Source organism: Cydia fagiglandana, chromosome 2, assembly GCF_963556715.1.
Source record: "Cydia fagiglandana chromosome 2, ilCydFagi1.1, whole genome shotgun sequence".
In the NCBI taxonomy this organism is placed as follows: domain Eukaryota; kingdom Metazoa; phylum Arthropoda; class Insecta; order Lepidoptera; family Tortricidae; genus Cydia; species Cydia fagiglandana.
The window spans coordinates 21187522-21208938 of NC_085933.1; the positions used below are offsets into that span (position 1 = coordinate 21187522).

General features: G+C 34.9%; 2 protein-coding genes across 2 annotated transcripts in view; both read left to right on the forward strand.

Annotated features, from left to right (window-relative positions):
- Positions 1–16515, forward strand: part of LOC134678706 (zwei Ig domain protein zig-8-like) — a 144646-nt gene extending 128131 nt beyond the window's left edge. The window contains exons 6-8 of the mRNA XM_063537367.1: positions 5963–6082; positions 8521–8718; positions 13473–16515. Coding sequence (XP_063393437.1) covers positions 5963–6082; positions 8521–8718; positions 13473–13606 — 452 coding nt within the window. The 3' untranslated portion in view covers positions 13607–16515. The remainder of the gene's footprint in view (positions 1–5962; positions 6083–8520; positions 8719–13472) is intronic.
- A 2249-nt stretch (positions 16516–18764) lies between these two features.
- On the forward strand, positions 18765–21183 carry LOC134679684 (uncharacterized). Its single transcript, XM_063538632.1, has one exon. The coding sequence runs from the start codon at positions 19104–19106 to the stop codon at positions 19863–19865; it is 762 nt and encodes a 253-aa protein (XP_063394702.1). The 5' UTR covers positions 18765–19103; the 3' UTR covers positions 19866–21183.
- Positions 21184–21417: the final 234 nt, after the last annotated feature.

Here is a 21417-nt window from a genome sequence, read left to right on the forward strand (position 1 = left end):
AACTGCAGAGTTGCTGCTAAGTAAAACTCGTAAGTCTACTTAATACGAGTATAAGGCCCACTTGCACCATTCCACTAACCCGGGGTTAACCGGTTAAACTTGGAGTTACCATGGTTACCAGTACAATTTGACACTGGGTTGAAGATTAAACCGCTTAACCCCGGGTTAGTGGAATGGTACAAGTGGGCCTTAGTTGTATAAGACGTCCAAGAAGGCAAACTTGATAAAGGTCAACAAACTGTCCGGATGTCAGAATTTCTTAATTAGCTGTTGTCCCTGTCTTGTCTACCTTGTCTTGAATATTAGAGATATATTCCGATTTTATAAATACTTCCTAGGAATTTAAAAGAAAACATATTTTAAAATTTTACCAATTAGCGAAAACAGCAAATTGAAATACTAAATAAATGTCTGCCTCGGCCTACGTCACCTATAATTAATGGGTTAATTTAGAAAAAATATTTCTTGAATAGCAATGAATTCATTGCTAAAGAAAATTTCTCATTACATCTCTTACAACTTTACGGTACGGTCCTAATGACGATAGGGACGGGGAGAGTGGTCCGCAGTTCCTCGGAGTAAATAGGGCGATTTCATCTAATGGAAGCACCGCGTTTACCTTACCTACTTCTTTTCACAGACCATTATAAAAGTTCTTACTTTAAACTCTGGACTGAATAGTTAAGGTGCTAATAAACTTAGTCGGTTGAGATTATAAATTTGTAACTATGCTAATAACGGGGGAAGATAATCTTGTAAATTCTGTTTTTCTTGAATTTTCTTGTATTTTTTGTTAGTTATAAATGTTTAGTCGCTGTTAATTTAAATATATCTGTGAATAATTATTGGTGTGGATCAATACACAACCACTTAGGACTAAAGGAAATGTAAAACAAAAATAACTATTTGACCAAATAAAGTATCAAAAAAATAACATGGTCACTCAATTTTGTTTATCATCTAAAATCGGTACATATTTATAAATCATTATAATTACCACCGTTTATATTTTCGCTATGCATTAGGCTTTAAAACGTTCTGGAAAAGGGGCGCCTACTACAATACATTTATCTACAAGTTAACTACTCCGGTATTTCATCAAGAAAATCAGATCTTAAAATCCATTTATTGCACGATGTTCACAGAAAAGACGAATTACGTCACCAGTGATTTAAATAAAATAATTCCACTTCTGTTTTCTCAGGAACAAAGTGAAATTATTCATTTTTAAAAGATTTTTCAAACAAAACAACCTTTATTCAATTACTCCCAGCGAGCAAAGTTCCCAGTATTGCAGGATAAACAAGGAAGCAATAAAGTTGATTGTTTGCAGGATATATTTTACGCAATGAAAGTATCACAATATTTGCTTTTACTGCATTGGCGACAAAGCAAAGGAAATAAAATATAGGGTGAGGTAGGCCACAAAACAGGTAATAGGTATTTACTAGTACTTAGTTAACAACTAACGGTTCCATTATTCTAAAGTTCTCCAACACGGAAAAATCATCAATTAAAATTACGATATCTAGTTACTAATAGTAATGCAATTTTATATTACAATTTCATGTCTAGTCACTGATTCAATAATATGATTAGATACATTTTTTTTGTTCTCTAAATTTTTTTTTACTTATTACTACCTATACTTAATTAAATAACGCAATAACAGTTTTTGGTAAAAATATGTTATGTTTTAAACTACCCTTTGGTTTGACCTTCGGAATCCCATTGGCCTGATATCACTTTGGCCAAAAACAAATCTGAAGTTGAAAAACAATTGTATTTCATTGCTGTCTCTAGAGAGCCAGCGGTTAACAAAAAGTTTATAACCTACATCATAAGATGACATCGGACGGGACTCTATACATAAATTTAGGTAGGTATCTATATTATATATAATGTAAATTATGCTATACAGGCTTACACGTATGAATATGTCATGTGAACTCAGAATATATTCGTATTAATTATTTCCAAAATAATATTATACAAAATCCTTTTTTAACAGTAATTCCTTCTTTAACTGGTGTTAATTATTATTTTCATTTCACACATCGGTATGATATTATTGATCCACGTCTGTAACTATCCAGACTACTAGGCTAGGGTGTAAGGGTAGGCTTGGGTGCAGTATTACTTAAAATAAATTATATAATTTATCTTCCAACTTCTAATCTTTGTTTCACCCTTTAGATCTAGAACTCTTTTAATAATAACATCTTTCTGATCGACAAACTTTTCATAGAGCCTCAAGCCTGATCGACTTTCAGACGAGTATATCAGGGCCAAGCGATCGAAACTTCTGGAACTTTCGACTTCACAAAATATTGCTTTATTTTTCCGATCCGCTGGATCGGGGAAGCAGCCCAGCCTCTTCCTATAAGTTTATAAAATATTACCTATTACCTTAAGAGTAAGATAATTTATTAGAATTTATTCGAAATTCGGTAATTTTAATTACCAGTAAATGCAATGTTTTATCATGGTTAAATTGGGTATGCAAATGCGAGGATTAATTAATTATTATTCAATTTTTTATTTATTTATAATAATAATACAAAAGTAAAATATAAAAACAATTACAATACAATAAAAAATACATATAAGTAAACACATTATAAAAAAAACTAACCTAAGGTGCCGCCAATAGCGGGGCAATGCCCAACCTACCGGTGGTCAGGGCCGCCTTCTGCATCTGACCCTTGATCCAACCACCTAGCGAGAGTGAGTCTTTCAAGATGTTGGTCGAGATAATAATAATTAATTATTATTCTTATAGCACAACATTTTCCTAAACTGGAACAAACAATTTTTGCCAAGGGCCTTTTCACCATAATTACTCGGTTGAATCTTGTACCCCTTGTTTGAATCAGGTATTTGTTATTTAAATTAAGTTATCCCTTTATTCTTGAATCTGGGTAGGTTATAAACTTTAGTCAAATTTAAGTACTTTATTTTCTATTGCTGTGTACCTAATTTTGTTTAACCCTCGTACAAGAGGTTATGTACTATAGTACCACTCCAGCCTAATGTATATTTTTTAATTGTTATTAATAAAATTTAGGAGTACTTACCCATTTCTAGAATGATTTGCAATTTATGGCTAGCAGTAGCTTAGGGTAAGACCACCAGTGAATGAACACTTAAGCAATTATCCAAGTTTGAAAAATCATTGCTCAGCATTCATTAATAATTGGAATAATTAACTGCAATTTAATCAATCCTCATTTAATAAATAAGAAAGTAATTTCTGCGATTTTTAATTACTTTCATAGTTTTTGAGTTATACCAGAATTTACCAAAAACTACCCAAAAACCTAATGAATGAACATAAAAACTAGTGAATGAACACCGAAAAACCCAGTGAATGAACATTATTTAACTCTTTTTAATTAGCATAATAAAATCATTTTTATCACAAACACCGTTTCCGGCTCTATTTTAATAGGTATAGCGATAGCGTTTATATCTTTTTATCCCTCCATATTGACTTTGAATCGATTAGAATGTAATAAAATGATGGTTATTCACCAATAACATAGAAACCCGTTACATATTAAAAGGAAAAAATAAAATCAACCATTAAAACAAGAACCAACGTGCATATTTTGATGGAAAGGGGTCATGCTCACGAAATAATGCTTAAAATAATAAATATGTCACTGCATTGTTCGTGGTTACACTGTTCATACATAGAATTAGTAGAAATCCAATAAATGAACAAGCCAAAGTTTGTATTGTTCATACATAATAGGCATGACAAATCTAGTAAATGGACTATAGAAATTTGGTTTGTTCCAATACTGGCTAAATGAATCAGAATCGTTTTCTATGCAGAATCACAAAAAATAAGCTTAATACGATTGCGTTTACATATACATTTGGGAAAAAAATGAAATCTACGCGACACCAGTAAATGAACACACTGTTCATTTACTGGTTTCAGAACATTTGATGAGCCAGTAATGGAACTGTAAAAAATAAAGACTTAATCGCATTATACGCCTGCAAAGTGTACATAAATAGAAGGTTCAACTCTTAATCTAACCAAATAACTAAACTTTGTACTGGTAAAAATTAAAAAAGTACTTCATAAGTTGCTCCAAACATACACTGTTCTTATCTGGGATCTAATATTTTCATACAAAACTTCAAATCCAGAAACACGTAAACTTCAAACGCCAGTCACATCCTAACTTGTCGAAAATAAATCTATTACTGGTTGTCATTGCATAGGAAATAGAGTTGTTAATAAGAAAAAAAATAAGACAAGTGGAAGAAATTGCTATATTTCTTATTTTAGACGAAAAACGTGATTTTGTTCATTCACTGGGGGGTGTTCATTCACTGGAGGGTTTACCCTATCTAGATAAATTTATAACTAGGTAAGTAGACTTAAAACTTTGTTATTTGCTAGTTTCTAAAGCTTTTACGCGAACCTTTAACTAACCAGCAAGCCCTTATATATTTCTTCTTAATAGATTTTTTTTCGGCACCCTAACAGGAAATATGTATCTACGAGTATTTACTTTAATAGCTAGATTTGAAGGCATTTCCCTAAGATACCTATTTGCCTTTGGATCTTTGAATTCTGTGGTATCTATATTATAAATAAATCACGTTCAGTGGATATTTCATTCCAAGTAATGCCACAATATTTTCATATCATATGAGTTAAATATTAAAAGTAGAATAATAGGTATTATGTTCTCGTTTTTATACTTAAACACTTTTATGAGAAAACAGTCAAATTATAAATCTGGTTCAATTTTCTAGCTTGATGCTATTAATCAAAAACTAAGTGTGATATGCTCAATCATGACTGCACAATTGTTAGCTCGCTTTCTATCGTGTTTGTCATTTACTCTACAAGACGCCGTTAAACTGTTTAAAAAGAAACCCGAAGTTAAGTATAAGTAGGTACTTACTAAGTTAAACAGAATCAAGTTAATAAACATGCAAGGCACAATGTAGGAACTTAAGTACCTACGAGTAAATGTGTATTATTTAAGCTAAGATTATATTTATCACAAACATAGTGATTATTTTCTTGGTTCAACATAGTTTAGGTACTCTTCGATGAATACAGAAATAATGTCTGACAGGTACTTGAGGTAGATTTATGTGATCCAGTAGGCAAATATTGGAACAACGTTTCTAAACACACAATAAATCAGTTTACTCGTAGCATAATGTTGTGGCAAGATAGAACTCGACGGCGCTAAGCCAGGCATGGCTCACTACGCGATTGCGTCGCGTCGCAACAAATAGCTACAAGTATAGTTCGTAGCTTCAGAACCCGACAGCTAATCCTATTGTCTATAGTTAAGTAAAACCACTCGTGCCACGTGCCACAACCACCTGCATAAAAAATCGTTCGTTGACTTTACCCAGGTAATTGAATTACAACTCAGAGCAATTGCAATAAGATTCAAAATGAACTAATTTTGTTACGATGTGTGTGGTCCCTTCAACTCGCCGGCACCCAGTACTTCGGTTACTGAGTGCCGGCAAGTCGAACGCTACAGAACCAGTCTAAAATGTGTCATCAAGATGCGCAAAGGCGCGTTATCGGAGAGCGCACCTACACTGGTTTTTTGAGCGTTGGACTAGCCCGCGCTCAGGTGCCAAATAGAATAATTAAGACCCTTTTTTGCAGGTAAGTAGTAGTACGTGCGGTTTTACTTAACAATAGACAATAGGCTCTATTAGGAATCTACGAACTATATATATCCGTCCCACACCAATTTTGGTGGCTAACCATAGGCCGCGCGTGGCGGTTGTGCCACCTAGCGGTCATATATGTCCTAATCGTAACAGACGCGTTTTGTTAGAGAGTGAATCTTCCGTACCTAATACTATTATTTATTCTGTAGCACCATCTATGTCTGCCTATGTGTAATTTTTTTACTGGTTTCTCTGTGTCACAAAATAATAAATGTATGCATTTGTCCCGCAGAAGCCAAGGCTCACGTGCTGGGCCCGGCCGACCTGTACGTGAAGACGGGCAGCTCGCTCAAGCTGACCTGCGTCTTGAGCCAGGGTCCGCATGACCTCGGCACCATATTTTGGTATAAGGGTGAGTATTTAAAAAAATATTCATAAAGTAAGTAAAATAAAAGGACAACAACCCGGATGCACGTCTACGTTCTACGTCAATGTCATTCCGAAACAACTAAATTTTCCTTCTGCGACACGGAAGCCTAAATCGTTTTTGCAAATCAAATTGTAAATTAGTAATTGTAAATATTTCTCTCATTACATCTGCGAAGAAATTCAAAGGTGTATGTGAAGTCCCCAATCCGCATTGGGCTAGCGTGGGGACTATAGCCCAAACCCTCTCGCGCATGAGAGGAGGCCTGTGCTCAGCAGTGGGACATATATAGGCTGAAATGATGATGACATGTAAATATTCATCATCTCTATCTCCGCGTATTATTTCATATAAATAGTGCTCTAGGCAAAGGCACTAAAAATGTATTCTTAGGCACACAGAACACACCATACAAATATTATAATAAGCCCAGTACCATAAACTCGAAGACAAGGACAATAATATCCACTAAACTATAATACCTATTAATGTAGCCTAATTAAACTGAACATGTGTTAAAAATGTGAATTAATTACGGCATTAAGTTCGCCTTACGTACTGTAAAGTTTTTCTTTTGTGCAATAAAGATTAAAATAAACAATTAAATGCTGAGCTTAATTTTTATTATCTTATACCAGTTTAACAATTGGTTTGGAATAACGAATAAAATTAATAGAGTTAAAAATATTTTTGCTTACGCTTCCTACTTTTTTAGGGTTCCGTACCCAAAGGGTAAAACGGGACCCTATTACTAAGACTTCGCTGTCCGTCCGTCCGTCCGTCCGTCCGTCTGTCACCAGGCTGTATCTCACGAACCGTGATAGCTAGACAGTTGAAATTTTCACAGATGATGTATTTCTGTTGCCGCTATAACAACAAATACTAAAAACAGAATAAAGTAAAGATTTAAATGGGGCTCCCATACAACAAACGTGATTTGTGACCAAAGTTAAGCAACGTCGCGAGTGGTCAGTACTTGGATGGGTGACCGTTTTCTTTTTGCTTTTTTTTTTGTTTTTTTTTTTTGCATTATGGTACGGAACCCTTCGTGCGCGAGTCCGACTCGCACTTGCCCGGTTTTTTTTATTAAACTAGGTCACGTATATTTTGTACCTACTAGAAATATGTAGCTAGAAAATCCTTTTCGCAATCTTCAAGATTATCGGAAACTACTACCATGGGATTTCCAGAACGATTTACTCCTATCTGTTATTTTTACTTTATACTGCTACACGATTTTTCGATCTGTCTATACTTAACTGTAACATTTTTAGGGTTACGTACCTCAAAAGGAAAAGAACGGAACCCTTATAGGATCACTCGTGCGTCTGTCTGTCTGTCCGTCTGTCACAGCCTATTTTCTCGGATACTACTGGACCAATTAAGTTGAAATTTGGTACACATGTGTAAATTAATGACCCAAAGATGGACATATTTTTTTTATAATTTTCAAATACATAGGTTCGAAGTTATTTAAGAAAATAGCCAAAAAATTACCATCCCCCCCCCCTTAATCTCCGAAACTACTGGGTCTAAAATTTTGAAAAAAATACTCGAAATATGTAGTTCTTTACCTATAGATGACAGGAAAACCTATTAGAAATGTGCAGTCAAGCGTGAGTCGGACTTATGTACGGAACCCTAGAAACGCGAGTCCTACTCGCACTTGGCCGGTTTTCTTTTATCTCTCTATGATCGTAATTATTGACACTAGACACTTTTTCAACCAGCTCATCTGACTTTACGCTCAAACTAGCGCTCGCCGTTATTTTTGCAACTATTACTCTTCAACTCAATAATGAACCATCCGTCTGTACCAATTACGCAATCGTTAGCCTTCAGCCGCCAACCAGGCAAAGTCAAACTCTACATAAATCCACCCAAATTGCGTAGGCTCAAAGTAAACAAATGACCCTCGTAAATTACGACTCATAATTTGACATTCCGAACTCAGCCGGTTTTTACAATCAGCTCCACTTAATCTAAAAATCAGAGCTAAAACCACTCGCGCGTTTCCTATGTATATTTTACTAGTATTGTTAAACGCTGGTTTGCGTGTTGAAGTAGTAGTTTTCATAGAGTGATTCGGAATTACTGTTTTGCGTTCGGAATCTGATTTGGCTTTTTGTTGGACAAAACCATTGAAGGTGGTTGACAGCATTCTCGGAAAAGCCATGTATTGTTTTGGCTTGTTGTCCTTAATGGCTTTTCATCGCTATAATTTTGTTGTAAGTACATGTCGTTAGGGAAATGTGATAAAAAGTATATAGATTGGTAATCTCACAGTATTTTATTATTGTACACAGTATTATTACACGGATTTTTTCCCTGAAGTATTTTCTAAAATGACTTGGGCATGTTGGCGGCATTCCCACACTTATCTAGACTAAATCTTTCACTGCTAATGCCTTGCTTATTTCCAGGATCAAAAATAATAGAGTATAAGGAAGTAGAAGCGAACGAAATCATAGAAGAGCCGCGAGTCCGGTTGAAGACAGAGTGGACAGAACAGCTGACGTCTCGGCTGACGATTGAGAAGCTGTTACCAGGCGACAGCGGGAACTACAGCTGCGTGCCGACGATGGCTGAGGCGGCTTCAGTTAATGTCCATGTCATTAATGGTAAGAACATCCATCCAAGACCAGGGGTGAGAAACTCTTGACTTCAGCCAAACTCGGCTCCGCTCAGCTCAGCATTGCTCCGAGCAATTATTAGGGTTGACACAACTTGACGTCCCTTTGCATGCACGACCACAGATAAGATAATGGCTTGAATTTTGACAACCCTAAATAGCCGAAAGGGATTATTATTATTATTATTACGAGCCCATTGTGTCCCACTGCTGGGCAAAGGCCTCCCCCCTCTTCTTCCATTCTTCCCGATTTTGAGCTGCATCTGGCCAGTCTCTCAAAAAGGAGTCTAAGTTATCCCGCCATCGCCGACGAGGTCTGCCGCATCTCCGGTTCGACTCATGGGGCACCCACTCCGTGGTTATCTTGGCCCATAAGTCATTCGGCATGCGGCAGACATGACCAGCCCAGTCCCACTTTAACTTGGCCGCTTTTCGAAAGGGATAGCGCCATATATTTTTTTTAAATAAATAAATAGGAATAGTAGGAAGTTTCCTTTCTGTACCGCAGTACTATTATTTATTCTGTGCCCAGACAAAGAATGAAGGACTTTGGAGCAGGATATCTGGAACCAAAGCACTTTAAAACGCTACCCATGAACTCCATCATCGGACACATGGATATGGTGGGAAAAGCTCTTGAGTAGTTGACGGATCTTTTCTAGGGGGTAGTTGCACAAAAGATCCCTAGGGGTCGAAGTGTATAATATGCAAGGGCCCCCGAAAACAATAAGATAAGATAATGGTCAGAAAAAGCAAATCTAGGGTAAATACATTTGTGATTAGTGTCGAATGCCTTTACTGATTTTCGTACAGCAGCGGCGTGTCTAACAAGGAAATACCCAACTGTCCGACTCCGATTTGATTTATTTTGATATATGTTATAGAGTAGTCTAAAATAACGGACACGTATTTTTTTTTAGCTGCCCAAACTCAACCTGTTAGGAGAAAATGGCCTTCAAAGTACTAAAAATTGACCAAACCCTCTTAATTATCAATTTTTTTGAAAAAAGTTTTTCACAGAAATTAGAGGGTTTGGTCAATTTTCAGTACTTTGAAGGCCATTTTCTCCTAACAGGTTGAGTTTGGGCAGCTAAAAAAAAATAAGTGTCCGTTATTTTAGACTACTCTATAACGTATATCAAAATAAATCAAATCGGAGTCGGACAGTTGGGTACCCTTCCTTGTTAGTGCAGCTTCAACCAACGTTTATGTTATCACCGATAAAAAGTAATATAAACTTGACGACTGTAGTAATAGCTGAAATTATGTAGACTGACGGAGAATCTAAATGCTTTCATACAACGAACTATATACTAATTCGCAATTTAACCCAGTCTAATTAAAAGTGTGACGGCTCAGAGAAAGAGAAGGATTTATAAAGTACAAAAAACGTTGTACGTTTCTTTAAAAACTATACTTGATTCTAGAATCGCGTAGAATCTAGTTAAGTTATATTAATTGCGATCTGCGCTTCAGTATATATAGCCGCTAAATTATAGCGCGACTTTGAACAAAAAGGATATTATTAAGAGTTATTCAACTTCATCAAAATGTTTAGATACCTTTCAAGATAAGCTTTCAGCAACTGTCGGTAAGCATAAAACATAATTAGATTGAGTTGCCAACTTATTTTGAGAAGTTAATTAAAAACACAAGTTGCTTTATTGTTACCTACTGGTACTTTACTGTCAACCTTATTTACTATTATCAAAGAGAATAGAGATAGTATAGAGGGGTCCTGTCATAGTAAATTTTGTAGTCACTGTAAATTTACTGCCATCTATCGACACACGACTAAAACTCAAAATAAACACGGAAAAAAATATCAAAATAGTGCATATAAATGTATAAATAAAATTATTATATTTATATTATTTTGACCGATGTTCATTCTTTGATATCTATATGTTAAAATTGATAAATATGAAACGGTGTCGTCACGCCATCTAGCCGAGCATAGGCCAAAGGTGTGTGCGCCATCTATCCGAGAATGACTTTTTCTTGATTTCCGAGGCACGTTTTTTTCTTAGACTTTATTCATCTTATACGAAGTTACATATACAGTGAGTAAATCTAATACGGGCGATAAATTAAATCGGACATAGTATTCATTAGTCTAATCATGAAGTAAAAGGTTTTTTTGAGTTGCAGTTCATTACGACCCCATAATTAATTTTTTTTAAATTTCTCAGCAGCAATGTACTGTAAACATGGTTGCGGTACCGAAATGTCAAATGTTCATTAGCAGTACAACAATAGCATTTACAAACTTACTTATCTGGAGGAACATTCACAATACATGTTAGCATTACACTGCGTTTAATGTTTTGTAGTTATTTTGGTAGATAAAAGTACTACTAGGCGTGTTAAAAGATATTAAATCTTATTTATTTTTCATGTTTATCAACAAGAAACTGACTTCATTTTAATCAGTCACGATGACAGCACTTGACGTGATTATTTCTAATCTGAGCAATAGACAAGCACCTTTGATAGCACATCCTTTTTGAAAATTCATCTAATATCAGTATTTCATAAGTGATTATTGTGTATTCATTTCGTATTTAATTTGCCTGATTTTTTATACCAGGATGGCGGAAAATAAGCATACGGCCCGCCTAATAGTAGTTGTGCAGTTATTACCAAAATTATTTCGAGCATTAACTAAACCGTCTAAACACCACAAAACTTGGTTGGTACATTGTGTGAAAACGTGGCAAACTCTTTGGTGGAATTGCAAGTTTCTCATTTTATTTCAACTCTGATTTGACAATGTCAGTCGTTCGATTCAATAGTAATCGTATGTTATAAAAATGCCTCTTTTAACAACTTTTACTGCTCCTGAATTAATGGACATGATTTTAATTTACGGTGAAACACTACAAAGCTCGCGAAGGATTGCCCGTAACTGGAAGGGTGGAGGGGGCAAAACTAAATTCAGGTTTCTCAGAATTTGTATCGTTGTAAATTGTGTTTTTGAGTTTTCTTTTTTAGTTGGTTTTCTTTGGTAAGTATTTCAGCAACTTCAGTACATTTCAGTTGTAATTTCAATGGGTCGTTATTAAAATAAATGATTGCATTAATAAGATTTTTTGATGTAATTTGATTTTAAACTAGGTAGTAATTTCGTCCGATAAAAAACATCATACTTATTTATTATTTACCCACTCATGACAGTTAATGACATTACATACGCAATAGGAGTTTTTGAAAGTAACTGTCGACGAGCGTTTAACGTGAGTGTGTTTGCATTACATTGCGGGCTGAATTATTTTGTATGGACAAAATTATTGTTGCAACTTTAAGTAAATGTTATCTAATTACCTTTACTTTGTCCTATACTAACCACCGTTAAGAGATTCGCCCGTATTAGATTTACTCACTGTATATTTGCTATTATGTTCACTAAGGCTTAAAAAACAAGTAATTGTATGTTGTGTAACAAATTTGCTGTTAAATAACGCTCCATTATTTTCCCGAACACCTTTTATAAAAACCTAATGAGAAACGGATCGATAGAGCATCGTTAGTGCTAATTATACGCAAATGAGCATGCTCGTTACCCTAGTGATGTTACGTAGAAAAAGACGTTTTATGTCGTGGAAACGTTGCATAAAATAAATATTGACTAGGGAGATTGGAGAAGATTTTATAGGATCTTTCGTGTATGAAACTTGGCGCTATATTTTAACTAACGGCACGATTCGGAAAATTAATTATATATCTATTAGACATCAAGAAGTTACGATGTGGATAATTTAAAGATATTTGTAAGGTAGATATGTCAAATTTGACGTTTCCGCGATTATGGGCGTCCTCTTGAACGATTTCCACAAGTTATCCAAGTCAAATCTAATGTAGATCCCAAAAATCTCTAGTTCGTCTCTAATCTTGCAACTATTACGTTTCCCGAATACGCCTGTGAGTTTCTGCCCGATTTTAAGATACGTCAGTTATAGTAATAGCGGTACACCGTGAAATTCGGGAATCAGCTGCAAATGAAAGGGCATTTTGAGCGGAGTGACGGAAATATAACAATGTGATATATTTTTAGAACCGGCTCAAAATGCCCTTTCATTTAATATCACACACGATAGGTTTCTGAAGAATTTTTTTTCTTTTTCCATACAAAAAAAAGATGACGTCATAACTCCTTTCCGTTTGTTTTTTTTTTTCAGTGCTGCGGGTCAAATTGATTCAAATGGCCTAAAGATGAATCGTGCCGATTTTTATACCTTTAACACCCTTTGCAGCTGATTTTGGTCAACCGCTAGCACTATTAATCATCATCTCAGCTATAAGACGTCCACTGCTGAACATAGGCCTCCCCCTTGGACCTCCATTCGTACCGGTTGGAAGCCACCCGCATCCAGCGTCTTCCGGCGGCTTTAACAAGGTCGTCCGTCCATCTTGTGGGTGGACGTCCTACGCTGCGTTTGCTAGTCCGTGGTCTCCACTCGAGCACTTTTCGACCCGACGCACTATTAATACATCTAGAATGATAAGGATTAGATGTGTCAGTGTCAAAAGTGACGTCTTTGTTTGATGAAACGTCCATATCGTTTCTAAATTCATTAATTGACGTATCTTAAAGTTAGAATCGGGGCGCATGTCAAAGTGACGTAAATTGTATAAAAATGAAACACTGTTAAGTAAAAGTTTGAATTTGTACATTTCACATTTGTGCATAAGCATAGTGTTTGCATTGTAATGATCCAAAATGCGTGTGTTTGTTGTTGACAGGAGAACACCCAGCTGCAATGCAACACGGGAACGCAAACACAGCATCACCCTGTGCTCTGTCAGTAAACCTCCTCATCTCACTGTACTGCACTCTGGCCACCCTGTACACCAACACAGTGGAGGGCTTCAGGTGAAAACTAGAACAGCTTAAACAAATGTTTGAGCAATTGTTTGAACAATTTGTAAATTTACTAAATTTTACGGATTGAATTTTATATGTCATGATAGTTGTAAAAAAATAATTGTGTAAATGTAAAGTAGAACTTTGTTGTATAAAGCTTTATAATATGAATTGGTACATATGTTCTCTGACTTACAATATCTCACCTAATATCAGTGTATGTACAATAATAATTGTTTCATAATTTTATTTAACAAACTTTCCAAGGTTGACGAGTTTTATGTTATTTTGATATTTTTATGCATTTAAGCTTGTAAAAGATGTTAAAAAAGTAAATAAATAATAATGACAGGAGTACCTACCTACATAAAACAGTAGTTACCTACTTTAGCATTCATAAAAATTGCTTAGGTGATCATTCAACCGTTTCATGTGAAGAACGACAGTTTGTCCAGTTAAACTATCAGTACTATCACAAAGTTGTTTTGATACCTACGTGCGTGCAGCACTGCATGGGCTATCAAAATGGTTGCAGACTTTTCTTGGTCTAACTCTATTAATCTTTGTTACCTATGTTATAAAGTTTAAAATGGTTTGACATCGTAACGGCATTTAATCATTTTGAGCTCTTTGTAAACATTTGTAAACAAAGTAGGGTATCAAGTAATGTACTGATGTTTTTTTTCACATTATACATATACCGATATGGTATACTGAAAAAAGAGAGATTTACTTAAATAGTGTTTAGAGACATACCGAGTACGCAATCGTAGGTAATGGATAATGGTTTTAAAAGGGTGTAAAGTCTTCAATGATTTATTTAGTACAAATGTAATTGTTGATGTAAGTACGTATTTTATTTAGTTACACTAATTTAATTACGCTACGCCTGTTGCCTCTTTTGTATGCTCATCTTAGGGTAACATTCCATTTCCAACGACAGCTGCACTACTGTCAATTTTACTATGGAAATTGACAATGACAGCGACGCGTTCAGTACCGGTAGTGCAGCTGCGGTTAGAAATGGAATGTTACCATTATCATCTATTTCCGAGCACACTGTTTTTATTAATGATAATAATGATTGCATTACACCTGAATTGTTGTAAACCGTTTTGAATTACTATATATCATTACACACTTCACTTTTTACTACTAAAAAAGTAGACACAGTTCTTCACTTATCGACACTACTAGCGGCAATAAACACGACTTAAGTACTTTAAATAAAATTAATATGGATATCTCACGCACGAAAGTTGACAAGCACATTTGGAAAATACTGTAAGATATGAAAATCAGTACTATTACAGTTAAATCAAGAAAAGACTGCAGCGATTTTGATAGCCCACGCAGTGCAAGTGTAATTTTAAACGTCAAACTTCTATAAAATTATGACGTATAAATAAGAATTTATGACGTATAAATAACACTGGCACTGCATGGGCTATCAAAATGGTTTCAGACTTTTCTTGGTCTAACTCTACTAATCTTTGTTATGTTATAAAGTTTAAAATGGTTTGACATCGTAATGGCATTTAATCGTTTTGAGCTCTTTGTAAACATTTGTAAACAAAGTAGGGTATCAAGTAATGTATTTTAAAAGGCCTTCTTAACAAAATGTAAATAGACTTAATTTGTTTAACGGTTAGCTAAATTTTTTAATGTTTCATGTTTTGAGCGTTAGAAGAAATAATATGTAAAAATATAGTAGGTATAGTAAAATATGTTTTTGTTTCTTGATGTCCTCGTCAAGTCTCGCCTTCTGAACTTATTTTACAGCCTTGAAAAATACAGTTATGTTATACATATTACCTACATATCTAAATTCCAATCGATGTTTAAACGAAGGTATTTTCCAACTGCAATAGTACTTTAAGAGTAGGCACATCATAATTACTTCATTAAATCAACTCGCGTTTCTCATAAACGCTGGATGAGAAACATCTTTTATTTATAACGCTCAGAAAAAAAACTTTGTAGTTTCTTTATATTTATTATCTCAACCTTCAAAATGGTATCTTTCTACCATCTGCTTTGAAGCAGGAACCGAATACCTGTATATTTTCGTAAATATTTTCACTTAAATCAGCTAATCTGATCAATCAGTATCCTTACCTAAATACTATTCTATAATATCAAAGAAATATTGTGAAGGCTATGAGATATTTAGATTTTTAGTTATGCCGGTAACGGTCTCTGCTTGAAGTCCGTAGATATTTATATAAAACAAAATTTCGATGTAAATCAAAAACCTCTTAGTTGCGAAACAAAACTGTACCCCAAGTTTGTTTCTTAGATACTTCAAAAATATGCTTTAATAGTATATTATGTAAGAGCCATTATGTTTTAAATTTGAAGGGTAAAAACGAAAAATGGCTGAGATCATTATATACCTATAAAGTACCTTGATGATTTGAAAACCTAGTCATGTGACTTTGCACACAATACTTTATCTTAGACAGCAGAATAACTTTTTTTTTAGCTTATGTGTAGGTACAGAATAAGTTATTTTAATAAAAAATGGTAGCAATACGGAGAGCTTTTTAAATCTAGTTCCAGATTTAATAGTGAATTCCATTATCAAATGATGCTGATGTATCACGGTGTACGTTTGAATATTCATTGAGAATTATTTTATTGAAAGTTTAGACTGCTGCTAACTTTTAGTTTATATATTTTAGTAAAATGTTTTAGGTCAAAAGGTAGCATGCAAATATTTGTACATGTATGTAAATAATACTCTGTAAATAGTTATTTGAAATACACGTTTTACGGATCAATTAAAAACCTAAACTTTGTGTTTTACATTTATGTTATATCTGTAGAGTTTATAAATATTAATAACTATTGGGTTTTGAGAGTTATGAAAATAGAAACAGATGAAAATGTTTATATAACAATAGAGCTAAGAGGAAATTTGACAAATAAAGATAGCTATTAACTAAGCCTTTCATTTGAGTCTCCATTTTACTGATATCTTACAGTACATAATTTATATCTAGGTATAACTACCCGCAGTAACAACCGCATTTAGTGCAAGGGGAAAGCCATATATAACCGCGTACCTATAGACGAAGAAATGATTCATCCTGTTTTGCTTAAAGTATACATGTGTCGCTTAATTTCAAACTCTGGTAAATCCATTCGACCCCCTCAGCAAATAAATATCTAGGTACCCTTTTTCTACAGCAAATACCTACCTTTTCATTAATAATATCATATAATATAGCCTTTTATTTCTACATAAAATTTCCTTTTCATTAAGTATACCAAAATAACATAACCAATAATAGCATAACAGATTGAATTACCCTAGTTTGAATGACACATATTGAGATAGTCATATCACATAGGCTGACTTTGTTTCCGAATTAATTCCGCCGTTAAAAATGCAAAGTGCTTCAAATTTTGTGCATATTCATCACATTTTTCGCACATTATAATTTATAAAGAGTTTATTATTATTTTCACGTGGGTACAAGTACATACTGTCGAAAGCAACTACCCTTCAGTGCTCTAAATATATGATTTGAATCAGTTGTAAGATATTGCATTCATTCTTAATTACATAGAGTCCCCAATTCATTTACACACACAAGGACGCTACCAGTAATTTGTCATTTAGTCTGAGTTGAACATTACTCAAAGGAAATAAATTCAGATTGCATCATAATGAATTGGAAGTTGCAATAATATTCCACGTCGCAAACGTAAAATGTTACTATGTTGCTTCAGTTAAGTACTCAGGTACTTTTGATGAAATTGGACTGAATTTTACAACTGAATTTCAAAACATAAAATTATCATTCTGAATTCTGAAGCTGATTGCTTTCTGAGAAGGATTAATTGACAAACTTATTCTGTGATTAAAATTCTGAAGCGGGTTGAGGTTCGTCACTTATTTTTATGCTCATTATATTGGGCAATGACTTTTATAAAAATGTGCCAAATTTTAACAACTTTCCTAAAATAGTCTCGCTTTATATTATGTTAAATGGGAAATTTCAACAAACAAGAACTAATTGAGTTACAGTCCAACATTTATCGCCTAGAGACCGTCCAGGAGTAGAGTAACGAAGTAGAGTTACAGCTTTACGCTTGTACGTAAGTACAACGCATACAACCATATAATATTTCACGTTTGAACACATATAAATAAATAATAAAATAGCCTTTTATTTCTTGCAATTATGACATTTTAGAATAGTTTTTAAAGTTAATATTTAGCAAGAACCCCGTCTTCGCAGGTGAAGGCCTCCTCCAGAGTTTTCCACTCATCTCTATCTTGAGCTATTTGCATCCAGTTTTGACCAGCGATATTTTTTATTTCGTCTTCCCATCTAGTCACAGGTTTTCCTATACCCCGTTTTCCTAGTGGCCCTTTCCATGACGTCACATTTTTGGTCCAACGCTGGTCCGGTATCCGTGATACATGTCCCGCCCACTTCCATTTCAGTTGTTTGGCGTGTCTAAGCGCGTCTTTGGCCTTTGTTAAGTTTCTTATCTTTGTATGTCTTATTTTTTGGATTTTTTTGATGCCGACCATACTACGCTCCATTCCCCTTTGACAAGTTCTTATTTTGTCTTTGACTTTTTTTGTGAACTTCCATGTTTGGCATCCGTAAGTTAGGCCTGGTAGTAGACACGAGTTCATAATTCTAGTTTTTAAGGTTATGGGCATGTTACTCTTGAAGATTTCTTTCAATTTCCAGTACTGTTCCACGTGCTTTGTATTCTCCTTTCGATTTCCAGTTCATTATTTTTCTTGTTGAAACTTATTTGCTTGCCGAGGTATATATATTGTTCAATATAGTTTAAGGGCTTGTTGCCTACTGTTATTGTTTTCTCTGTACTGTTTGTCATTATCATAGTTTTTGCCAGGTTCATTTCAAGTCCTACTTTGAGACTTGCTCTATGTAGAGCTTCCATCATAATTTGAAGTTGCGATCCCGTTTCAGCCAGTACGACGAGGTCGTCTGCAAAACGGAGGTGGCTTAAATATTTGCCTTTTATATTTATACCGTAGTGCTTCCAGTCTAGCTGTCCCATAATTAACTCTAGGATGGCTATAAATATTTTAGGGGATAGAGGATCTCCCTGTCTTACGCCTCTTTTTATGGGGAAACTCGAACCCGTCGTTTCTAGTCTTTCCGGTTCCGGCTCTCGAATCGTAAACATCATAGTACTGTCGCTCCGTAAACTTTTCCAAAAATAAATAGTATTTAGCTGCAGTTCTCACGAAAACTTACTTTTAATTGACAATCTAAGTGAAAATAAAGTGGTGGAAATAGTAGTTGTCGTGCAAACATTGAAATCTACACAAATAAGTGAAAGAAAACTGTGTGATTTTTTGAGGTTAAGTTTCTAAGCATAGACAAACGGATGCTTGAACTGTCAGTGACGAATAACCGCCCTAGTGTCATCTCGAGTGTTGCCAGCAATTAAAATCGGCTTACCCCATTACTACCATTACGTTCCATTCTAAGCAAACAAAAATAAATACAAACATGGAAGCCCAGTTTGAACTCTATTTCGAAAAAATGCAAAAAGAGATGCACGCTCAAACTGAAGTTATTACCACGAGAATAACGGAAACTATCGACACTAAATTAAAGCCGTTAATAGAAGAGAATGATAAATTAAAGAAAAAAGTTGATCTGTTAGAAAAAAAAGTGGAATTCATGGAGAAAGAGAAGAAAAGTAACAATATAATAATACACGGGCTATGCGAAAGCGAAAAATCTACAACTGAGCTAATAAATCATGTACAAGAAAAGTTCCTGACGGAGTTAAATATATCATTAGAAGCTCTCGACATTAACAAAATGTATCGCATCGGTAAAAATAAGAAAGACGATAAACCAAGGCCAACACTCCTATCTTTTGTGAGTGGATGGAAAAAGACAGAAATAATGAGGAATAAGAATAAATCTAAAGAACTAAAGCTCACGGAAGATCATTCCAAAGACATTTTAGAAAGAAGGAAGGCATTAATGCCACAATTAATGGAAGAGAGGAATAAAGGCAATATTGCGTACATTAAGTATGATAAATTGATAGTGAAAGAAGCTACTAACACAAAAGAAAACAGGAAGAGGGAACTATCAATTTCCCCATCAAATAATTCGCAGCCAAAAAAACAGCAAACCGCTACCCCACCAATTAATAAAAAAACAAACGCATTCGACCTGATGAGAGCTAGATCTAGCTCAAATTCCAGTGAATATATGAGGCAGCGGTCATCAAATGAGCCGGACAATTCATCATAGCAACTACCACCAACAACCAAAACATCAGGTCCCAACCCGGCTGGTCCCCGTGGGACGTCAGACCACCACCCTCCAGCAAGTCTAAAACTAAAACTACAAACAACCAAAATTAAAAATAACAATATATTCAAAAATTCTCATAGCAGTGAATCAAAAAGTGCAGAACACAACCATGAAAACCAATTGAACATAATAACCTATAACGTCAGGACTCTCTCATCCTATGAACGCTTTATAGAATTAACTGAAGTTATGAAATCAGTGAAATGTGATATAATGGGAATATCAGAAATGAGGCGCCTTGGGACTAATATAGAAGAACACAAAGACCACATACTATGCTACACAGGCCAGACACCCGGCAGGTATGGAGTGGGGTTCGTATTAAGGAAATCTATGAAGCCATATATAGAAAGCTACACCGGACTTACAGAACGGGTAGCTAGACTGAACCTTAACTTTATGGGAAAAAATTCTCAGTAATACAAGTATATGCACCTACAGAGTCTGCCAAAGAAGAAGAGATTACACTTTTCTATGAAACAATTATTCAAGCAATAGAAGATGCACATAAGGACTATATTTTAATGGGCGACTTCAATGCGAAGATAGGCCAACCAAAGCAAAGCGAATACCTGATAATGAAATGTTATGGCTATGGAGATAGGAATAACCGAGGCCAGAAACTCATCGACTTTGCAACAGAAAACAAACTATCCATATTAAACACCTTCTACAAGAAAAAAACAAACCGCAGATGGACATGGTGCTCACCCAACAAGGAACATAAAAACGAAATAGACTTTATCTTATCCAACCGCCCAGATTTATTCCAAAATATAGAAGTCTTGAACATCGACTATCCGTCAGACCACAGACCAGTACGAGCAACAATACTCTTTAAAAATATTTAAAAAAGTAGAGCAAACTACAAGAACAATCAAATAGCAACATTAAAGAAAGAAAGTGAAGTACACATATTTAGAGAGCGACTTACGTCCCATATAGCAAACCAACCGAACCAGCATAAAGATATAAGTGTACAAACTCAGTACAACATAATCATCAACACAATCACTGAAAGCTTACGAGAAGCACTTACAACAAATTCCGAACCGAAAATGAATCAAATACTATCCCCACGTACCATACAACTAATGAACCGAAGAAGAGAACTACATAAAATAAAAAACAGATCCCGGAGTGAAAAGAACGAACTTGCAGCCTTATATAAACTAATTAATAAATACATCAGGATTGACTATGCTAAGCACAGACAAAATACAATAACAAAACACTTAGAGCAGTCAGGAAGCACAAAAAAGCCTATAAGGAACTGACAACAAGCAAAGCATGGATAGAGGGGCTAAATTCTTCTGGAAAAACTCTACACAACCGCACCGAGATCATAGAGGTGGCAACCAGATTCTACAGAGATCTATACAGTGAAAAGTCTGCCATGGAAAATAATACCCAAGAACCTATACAGTCACAAAATAAACAAGAAGTTAAAGAAATCACAGAACTAGAAGTTATACAGGCGATAACCAGT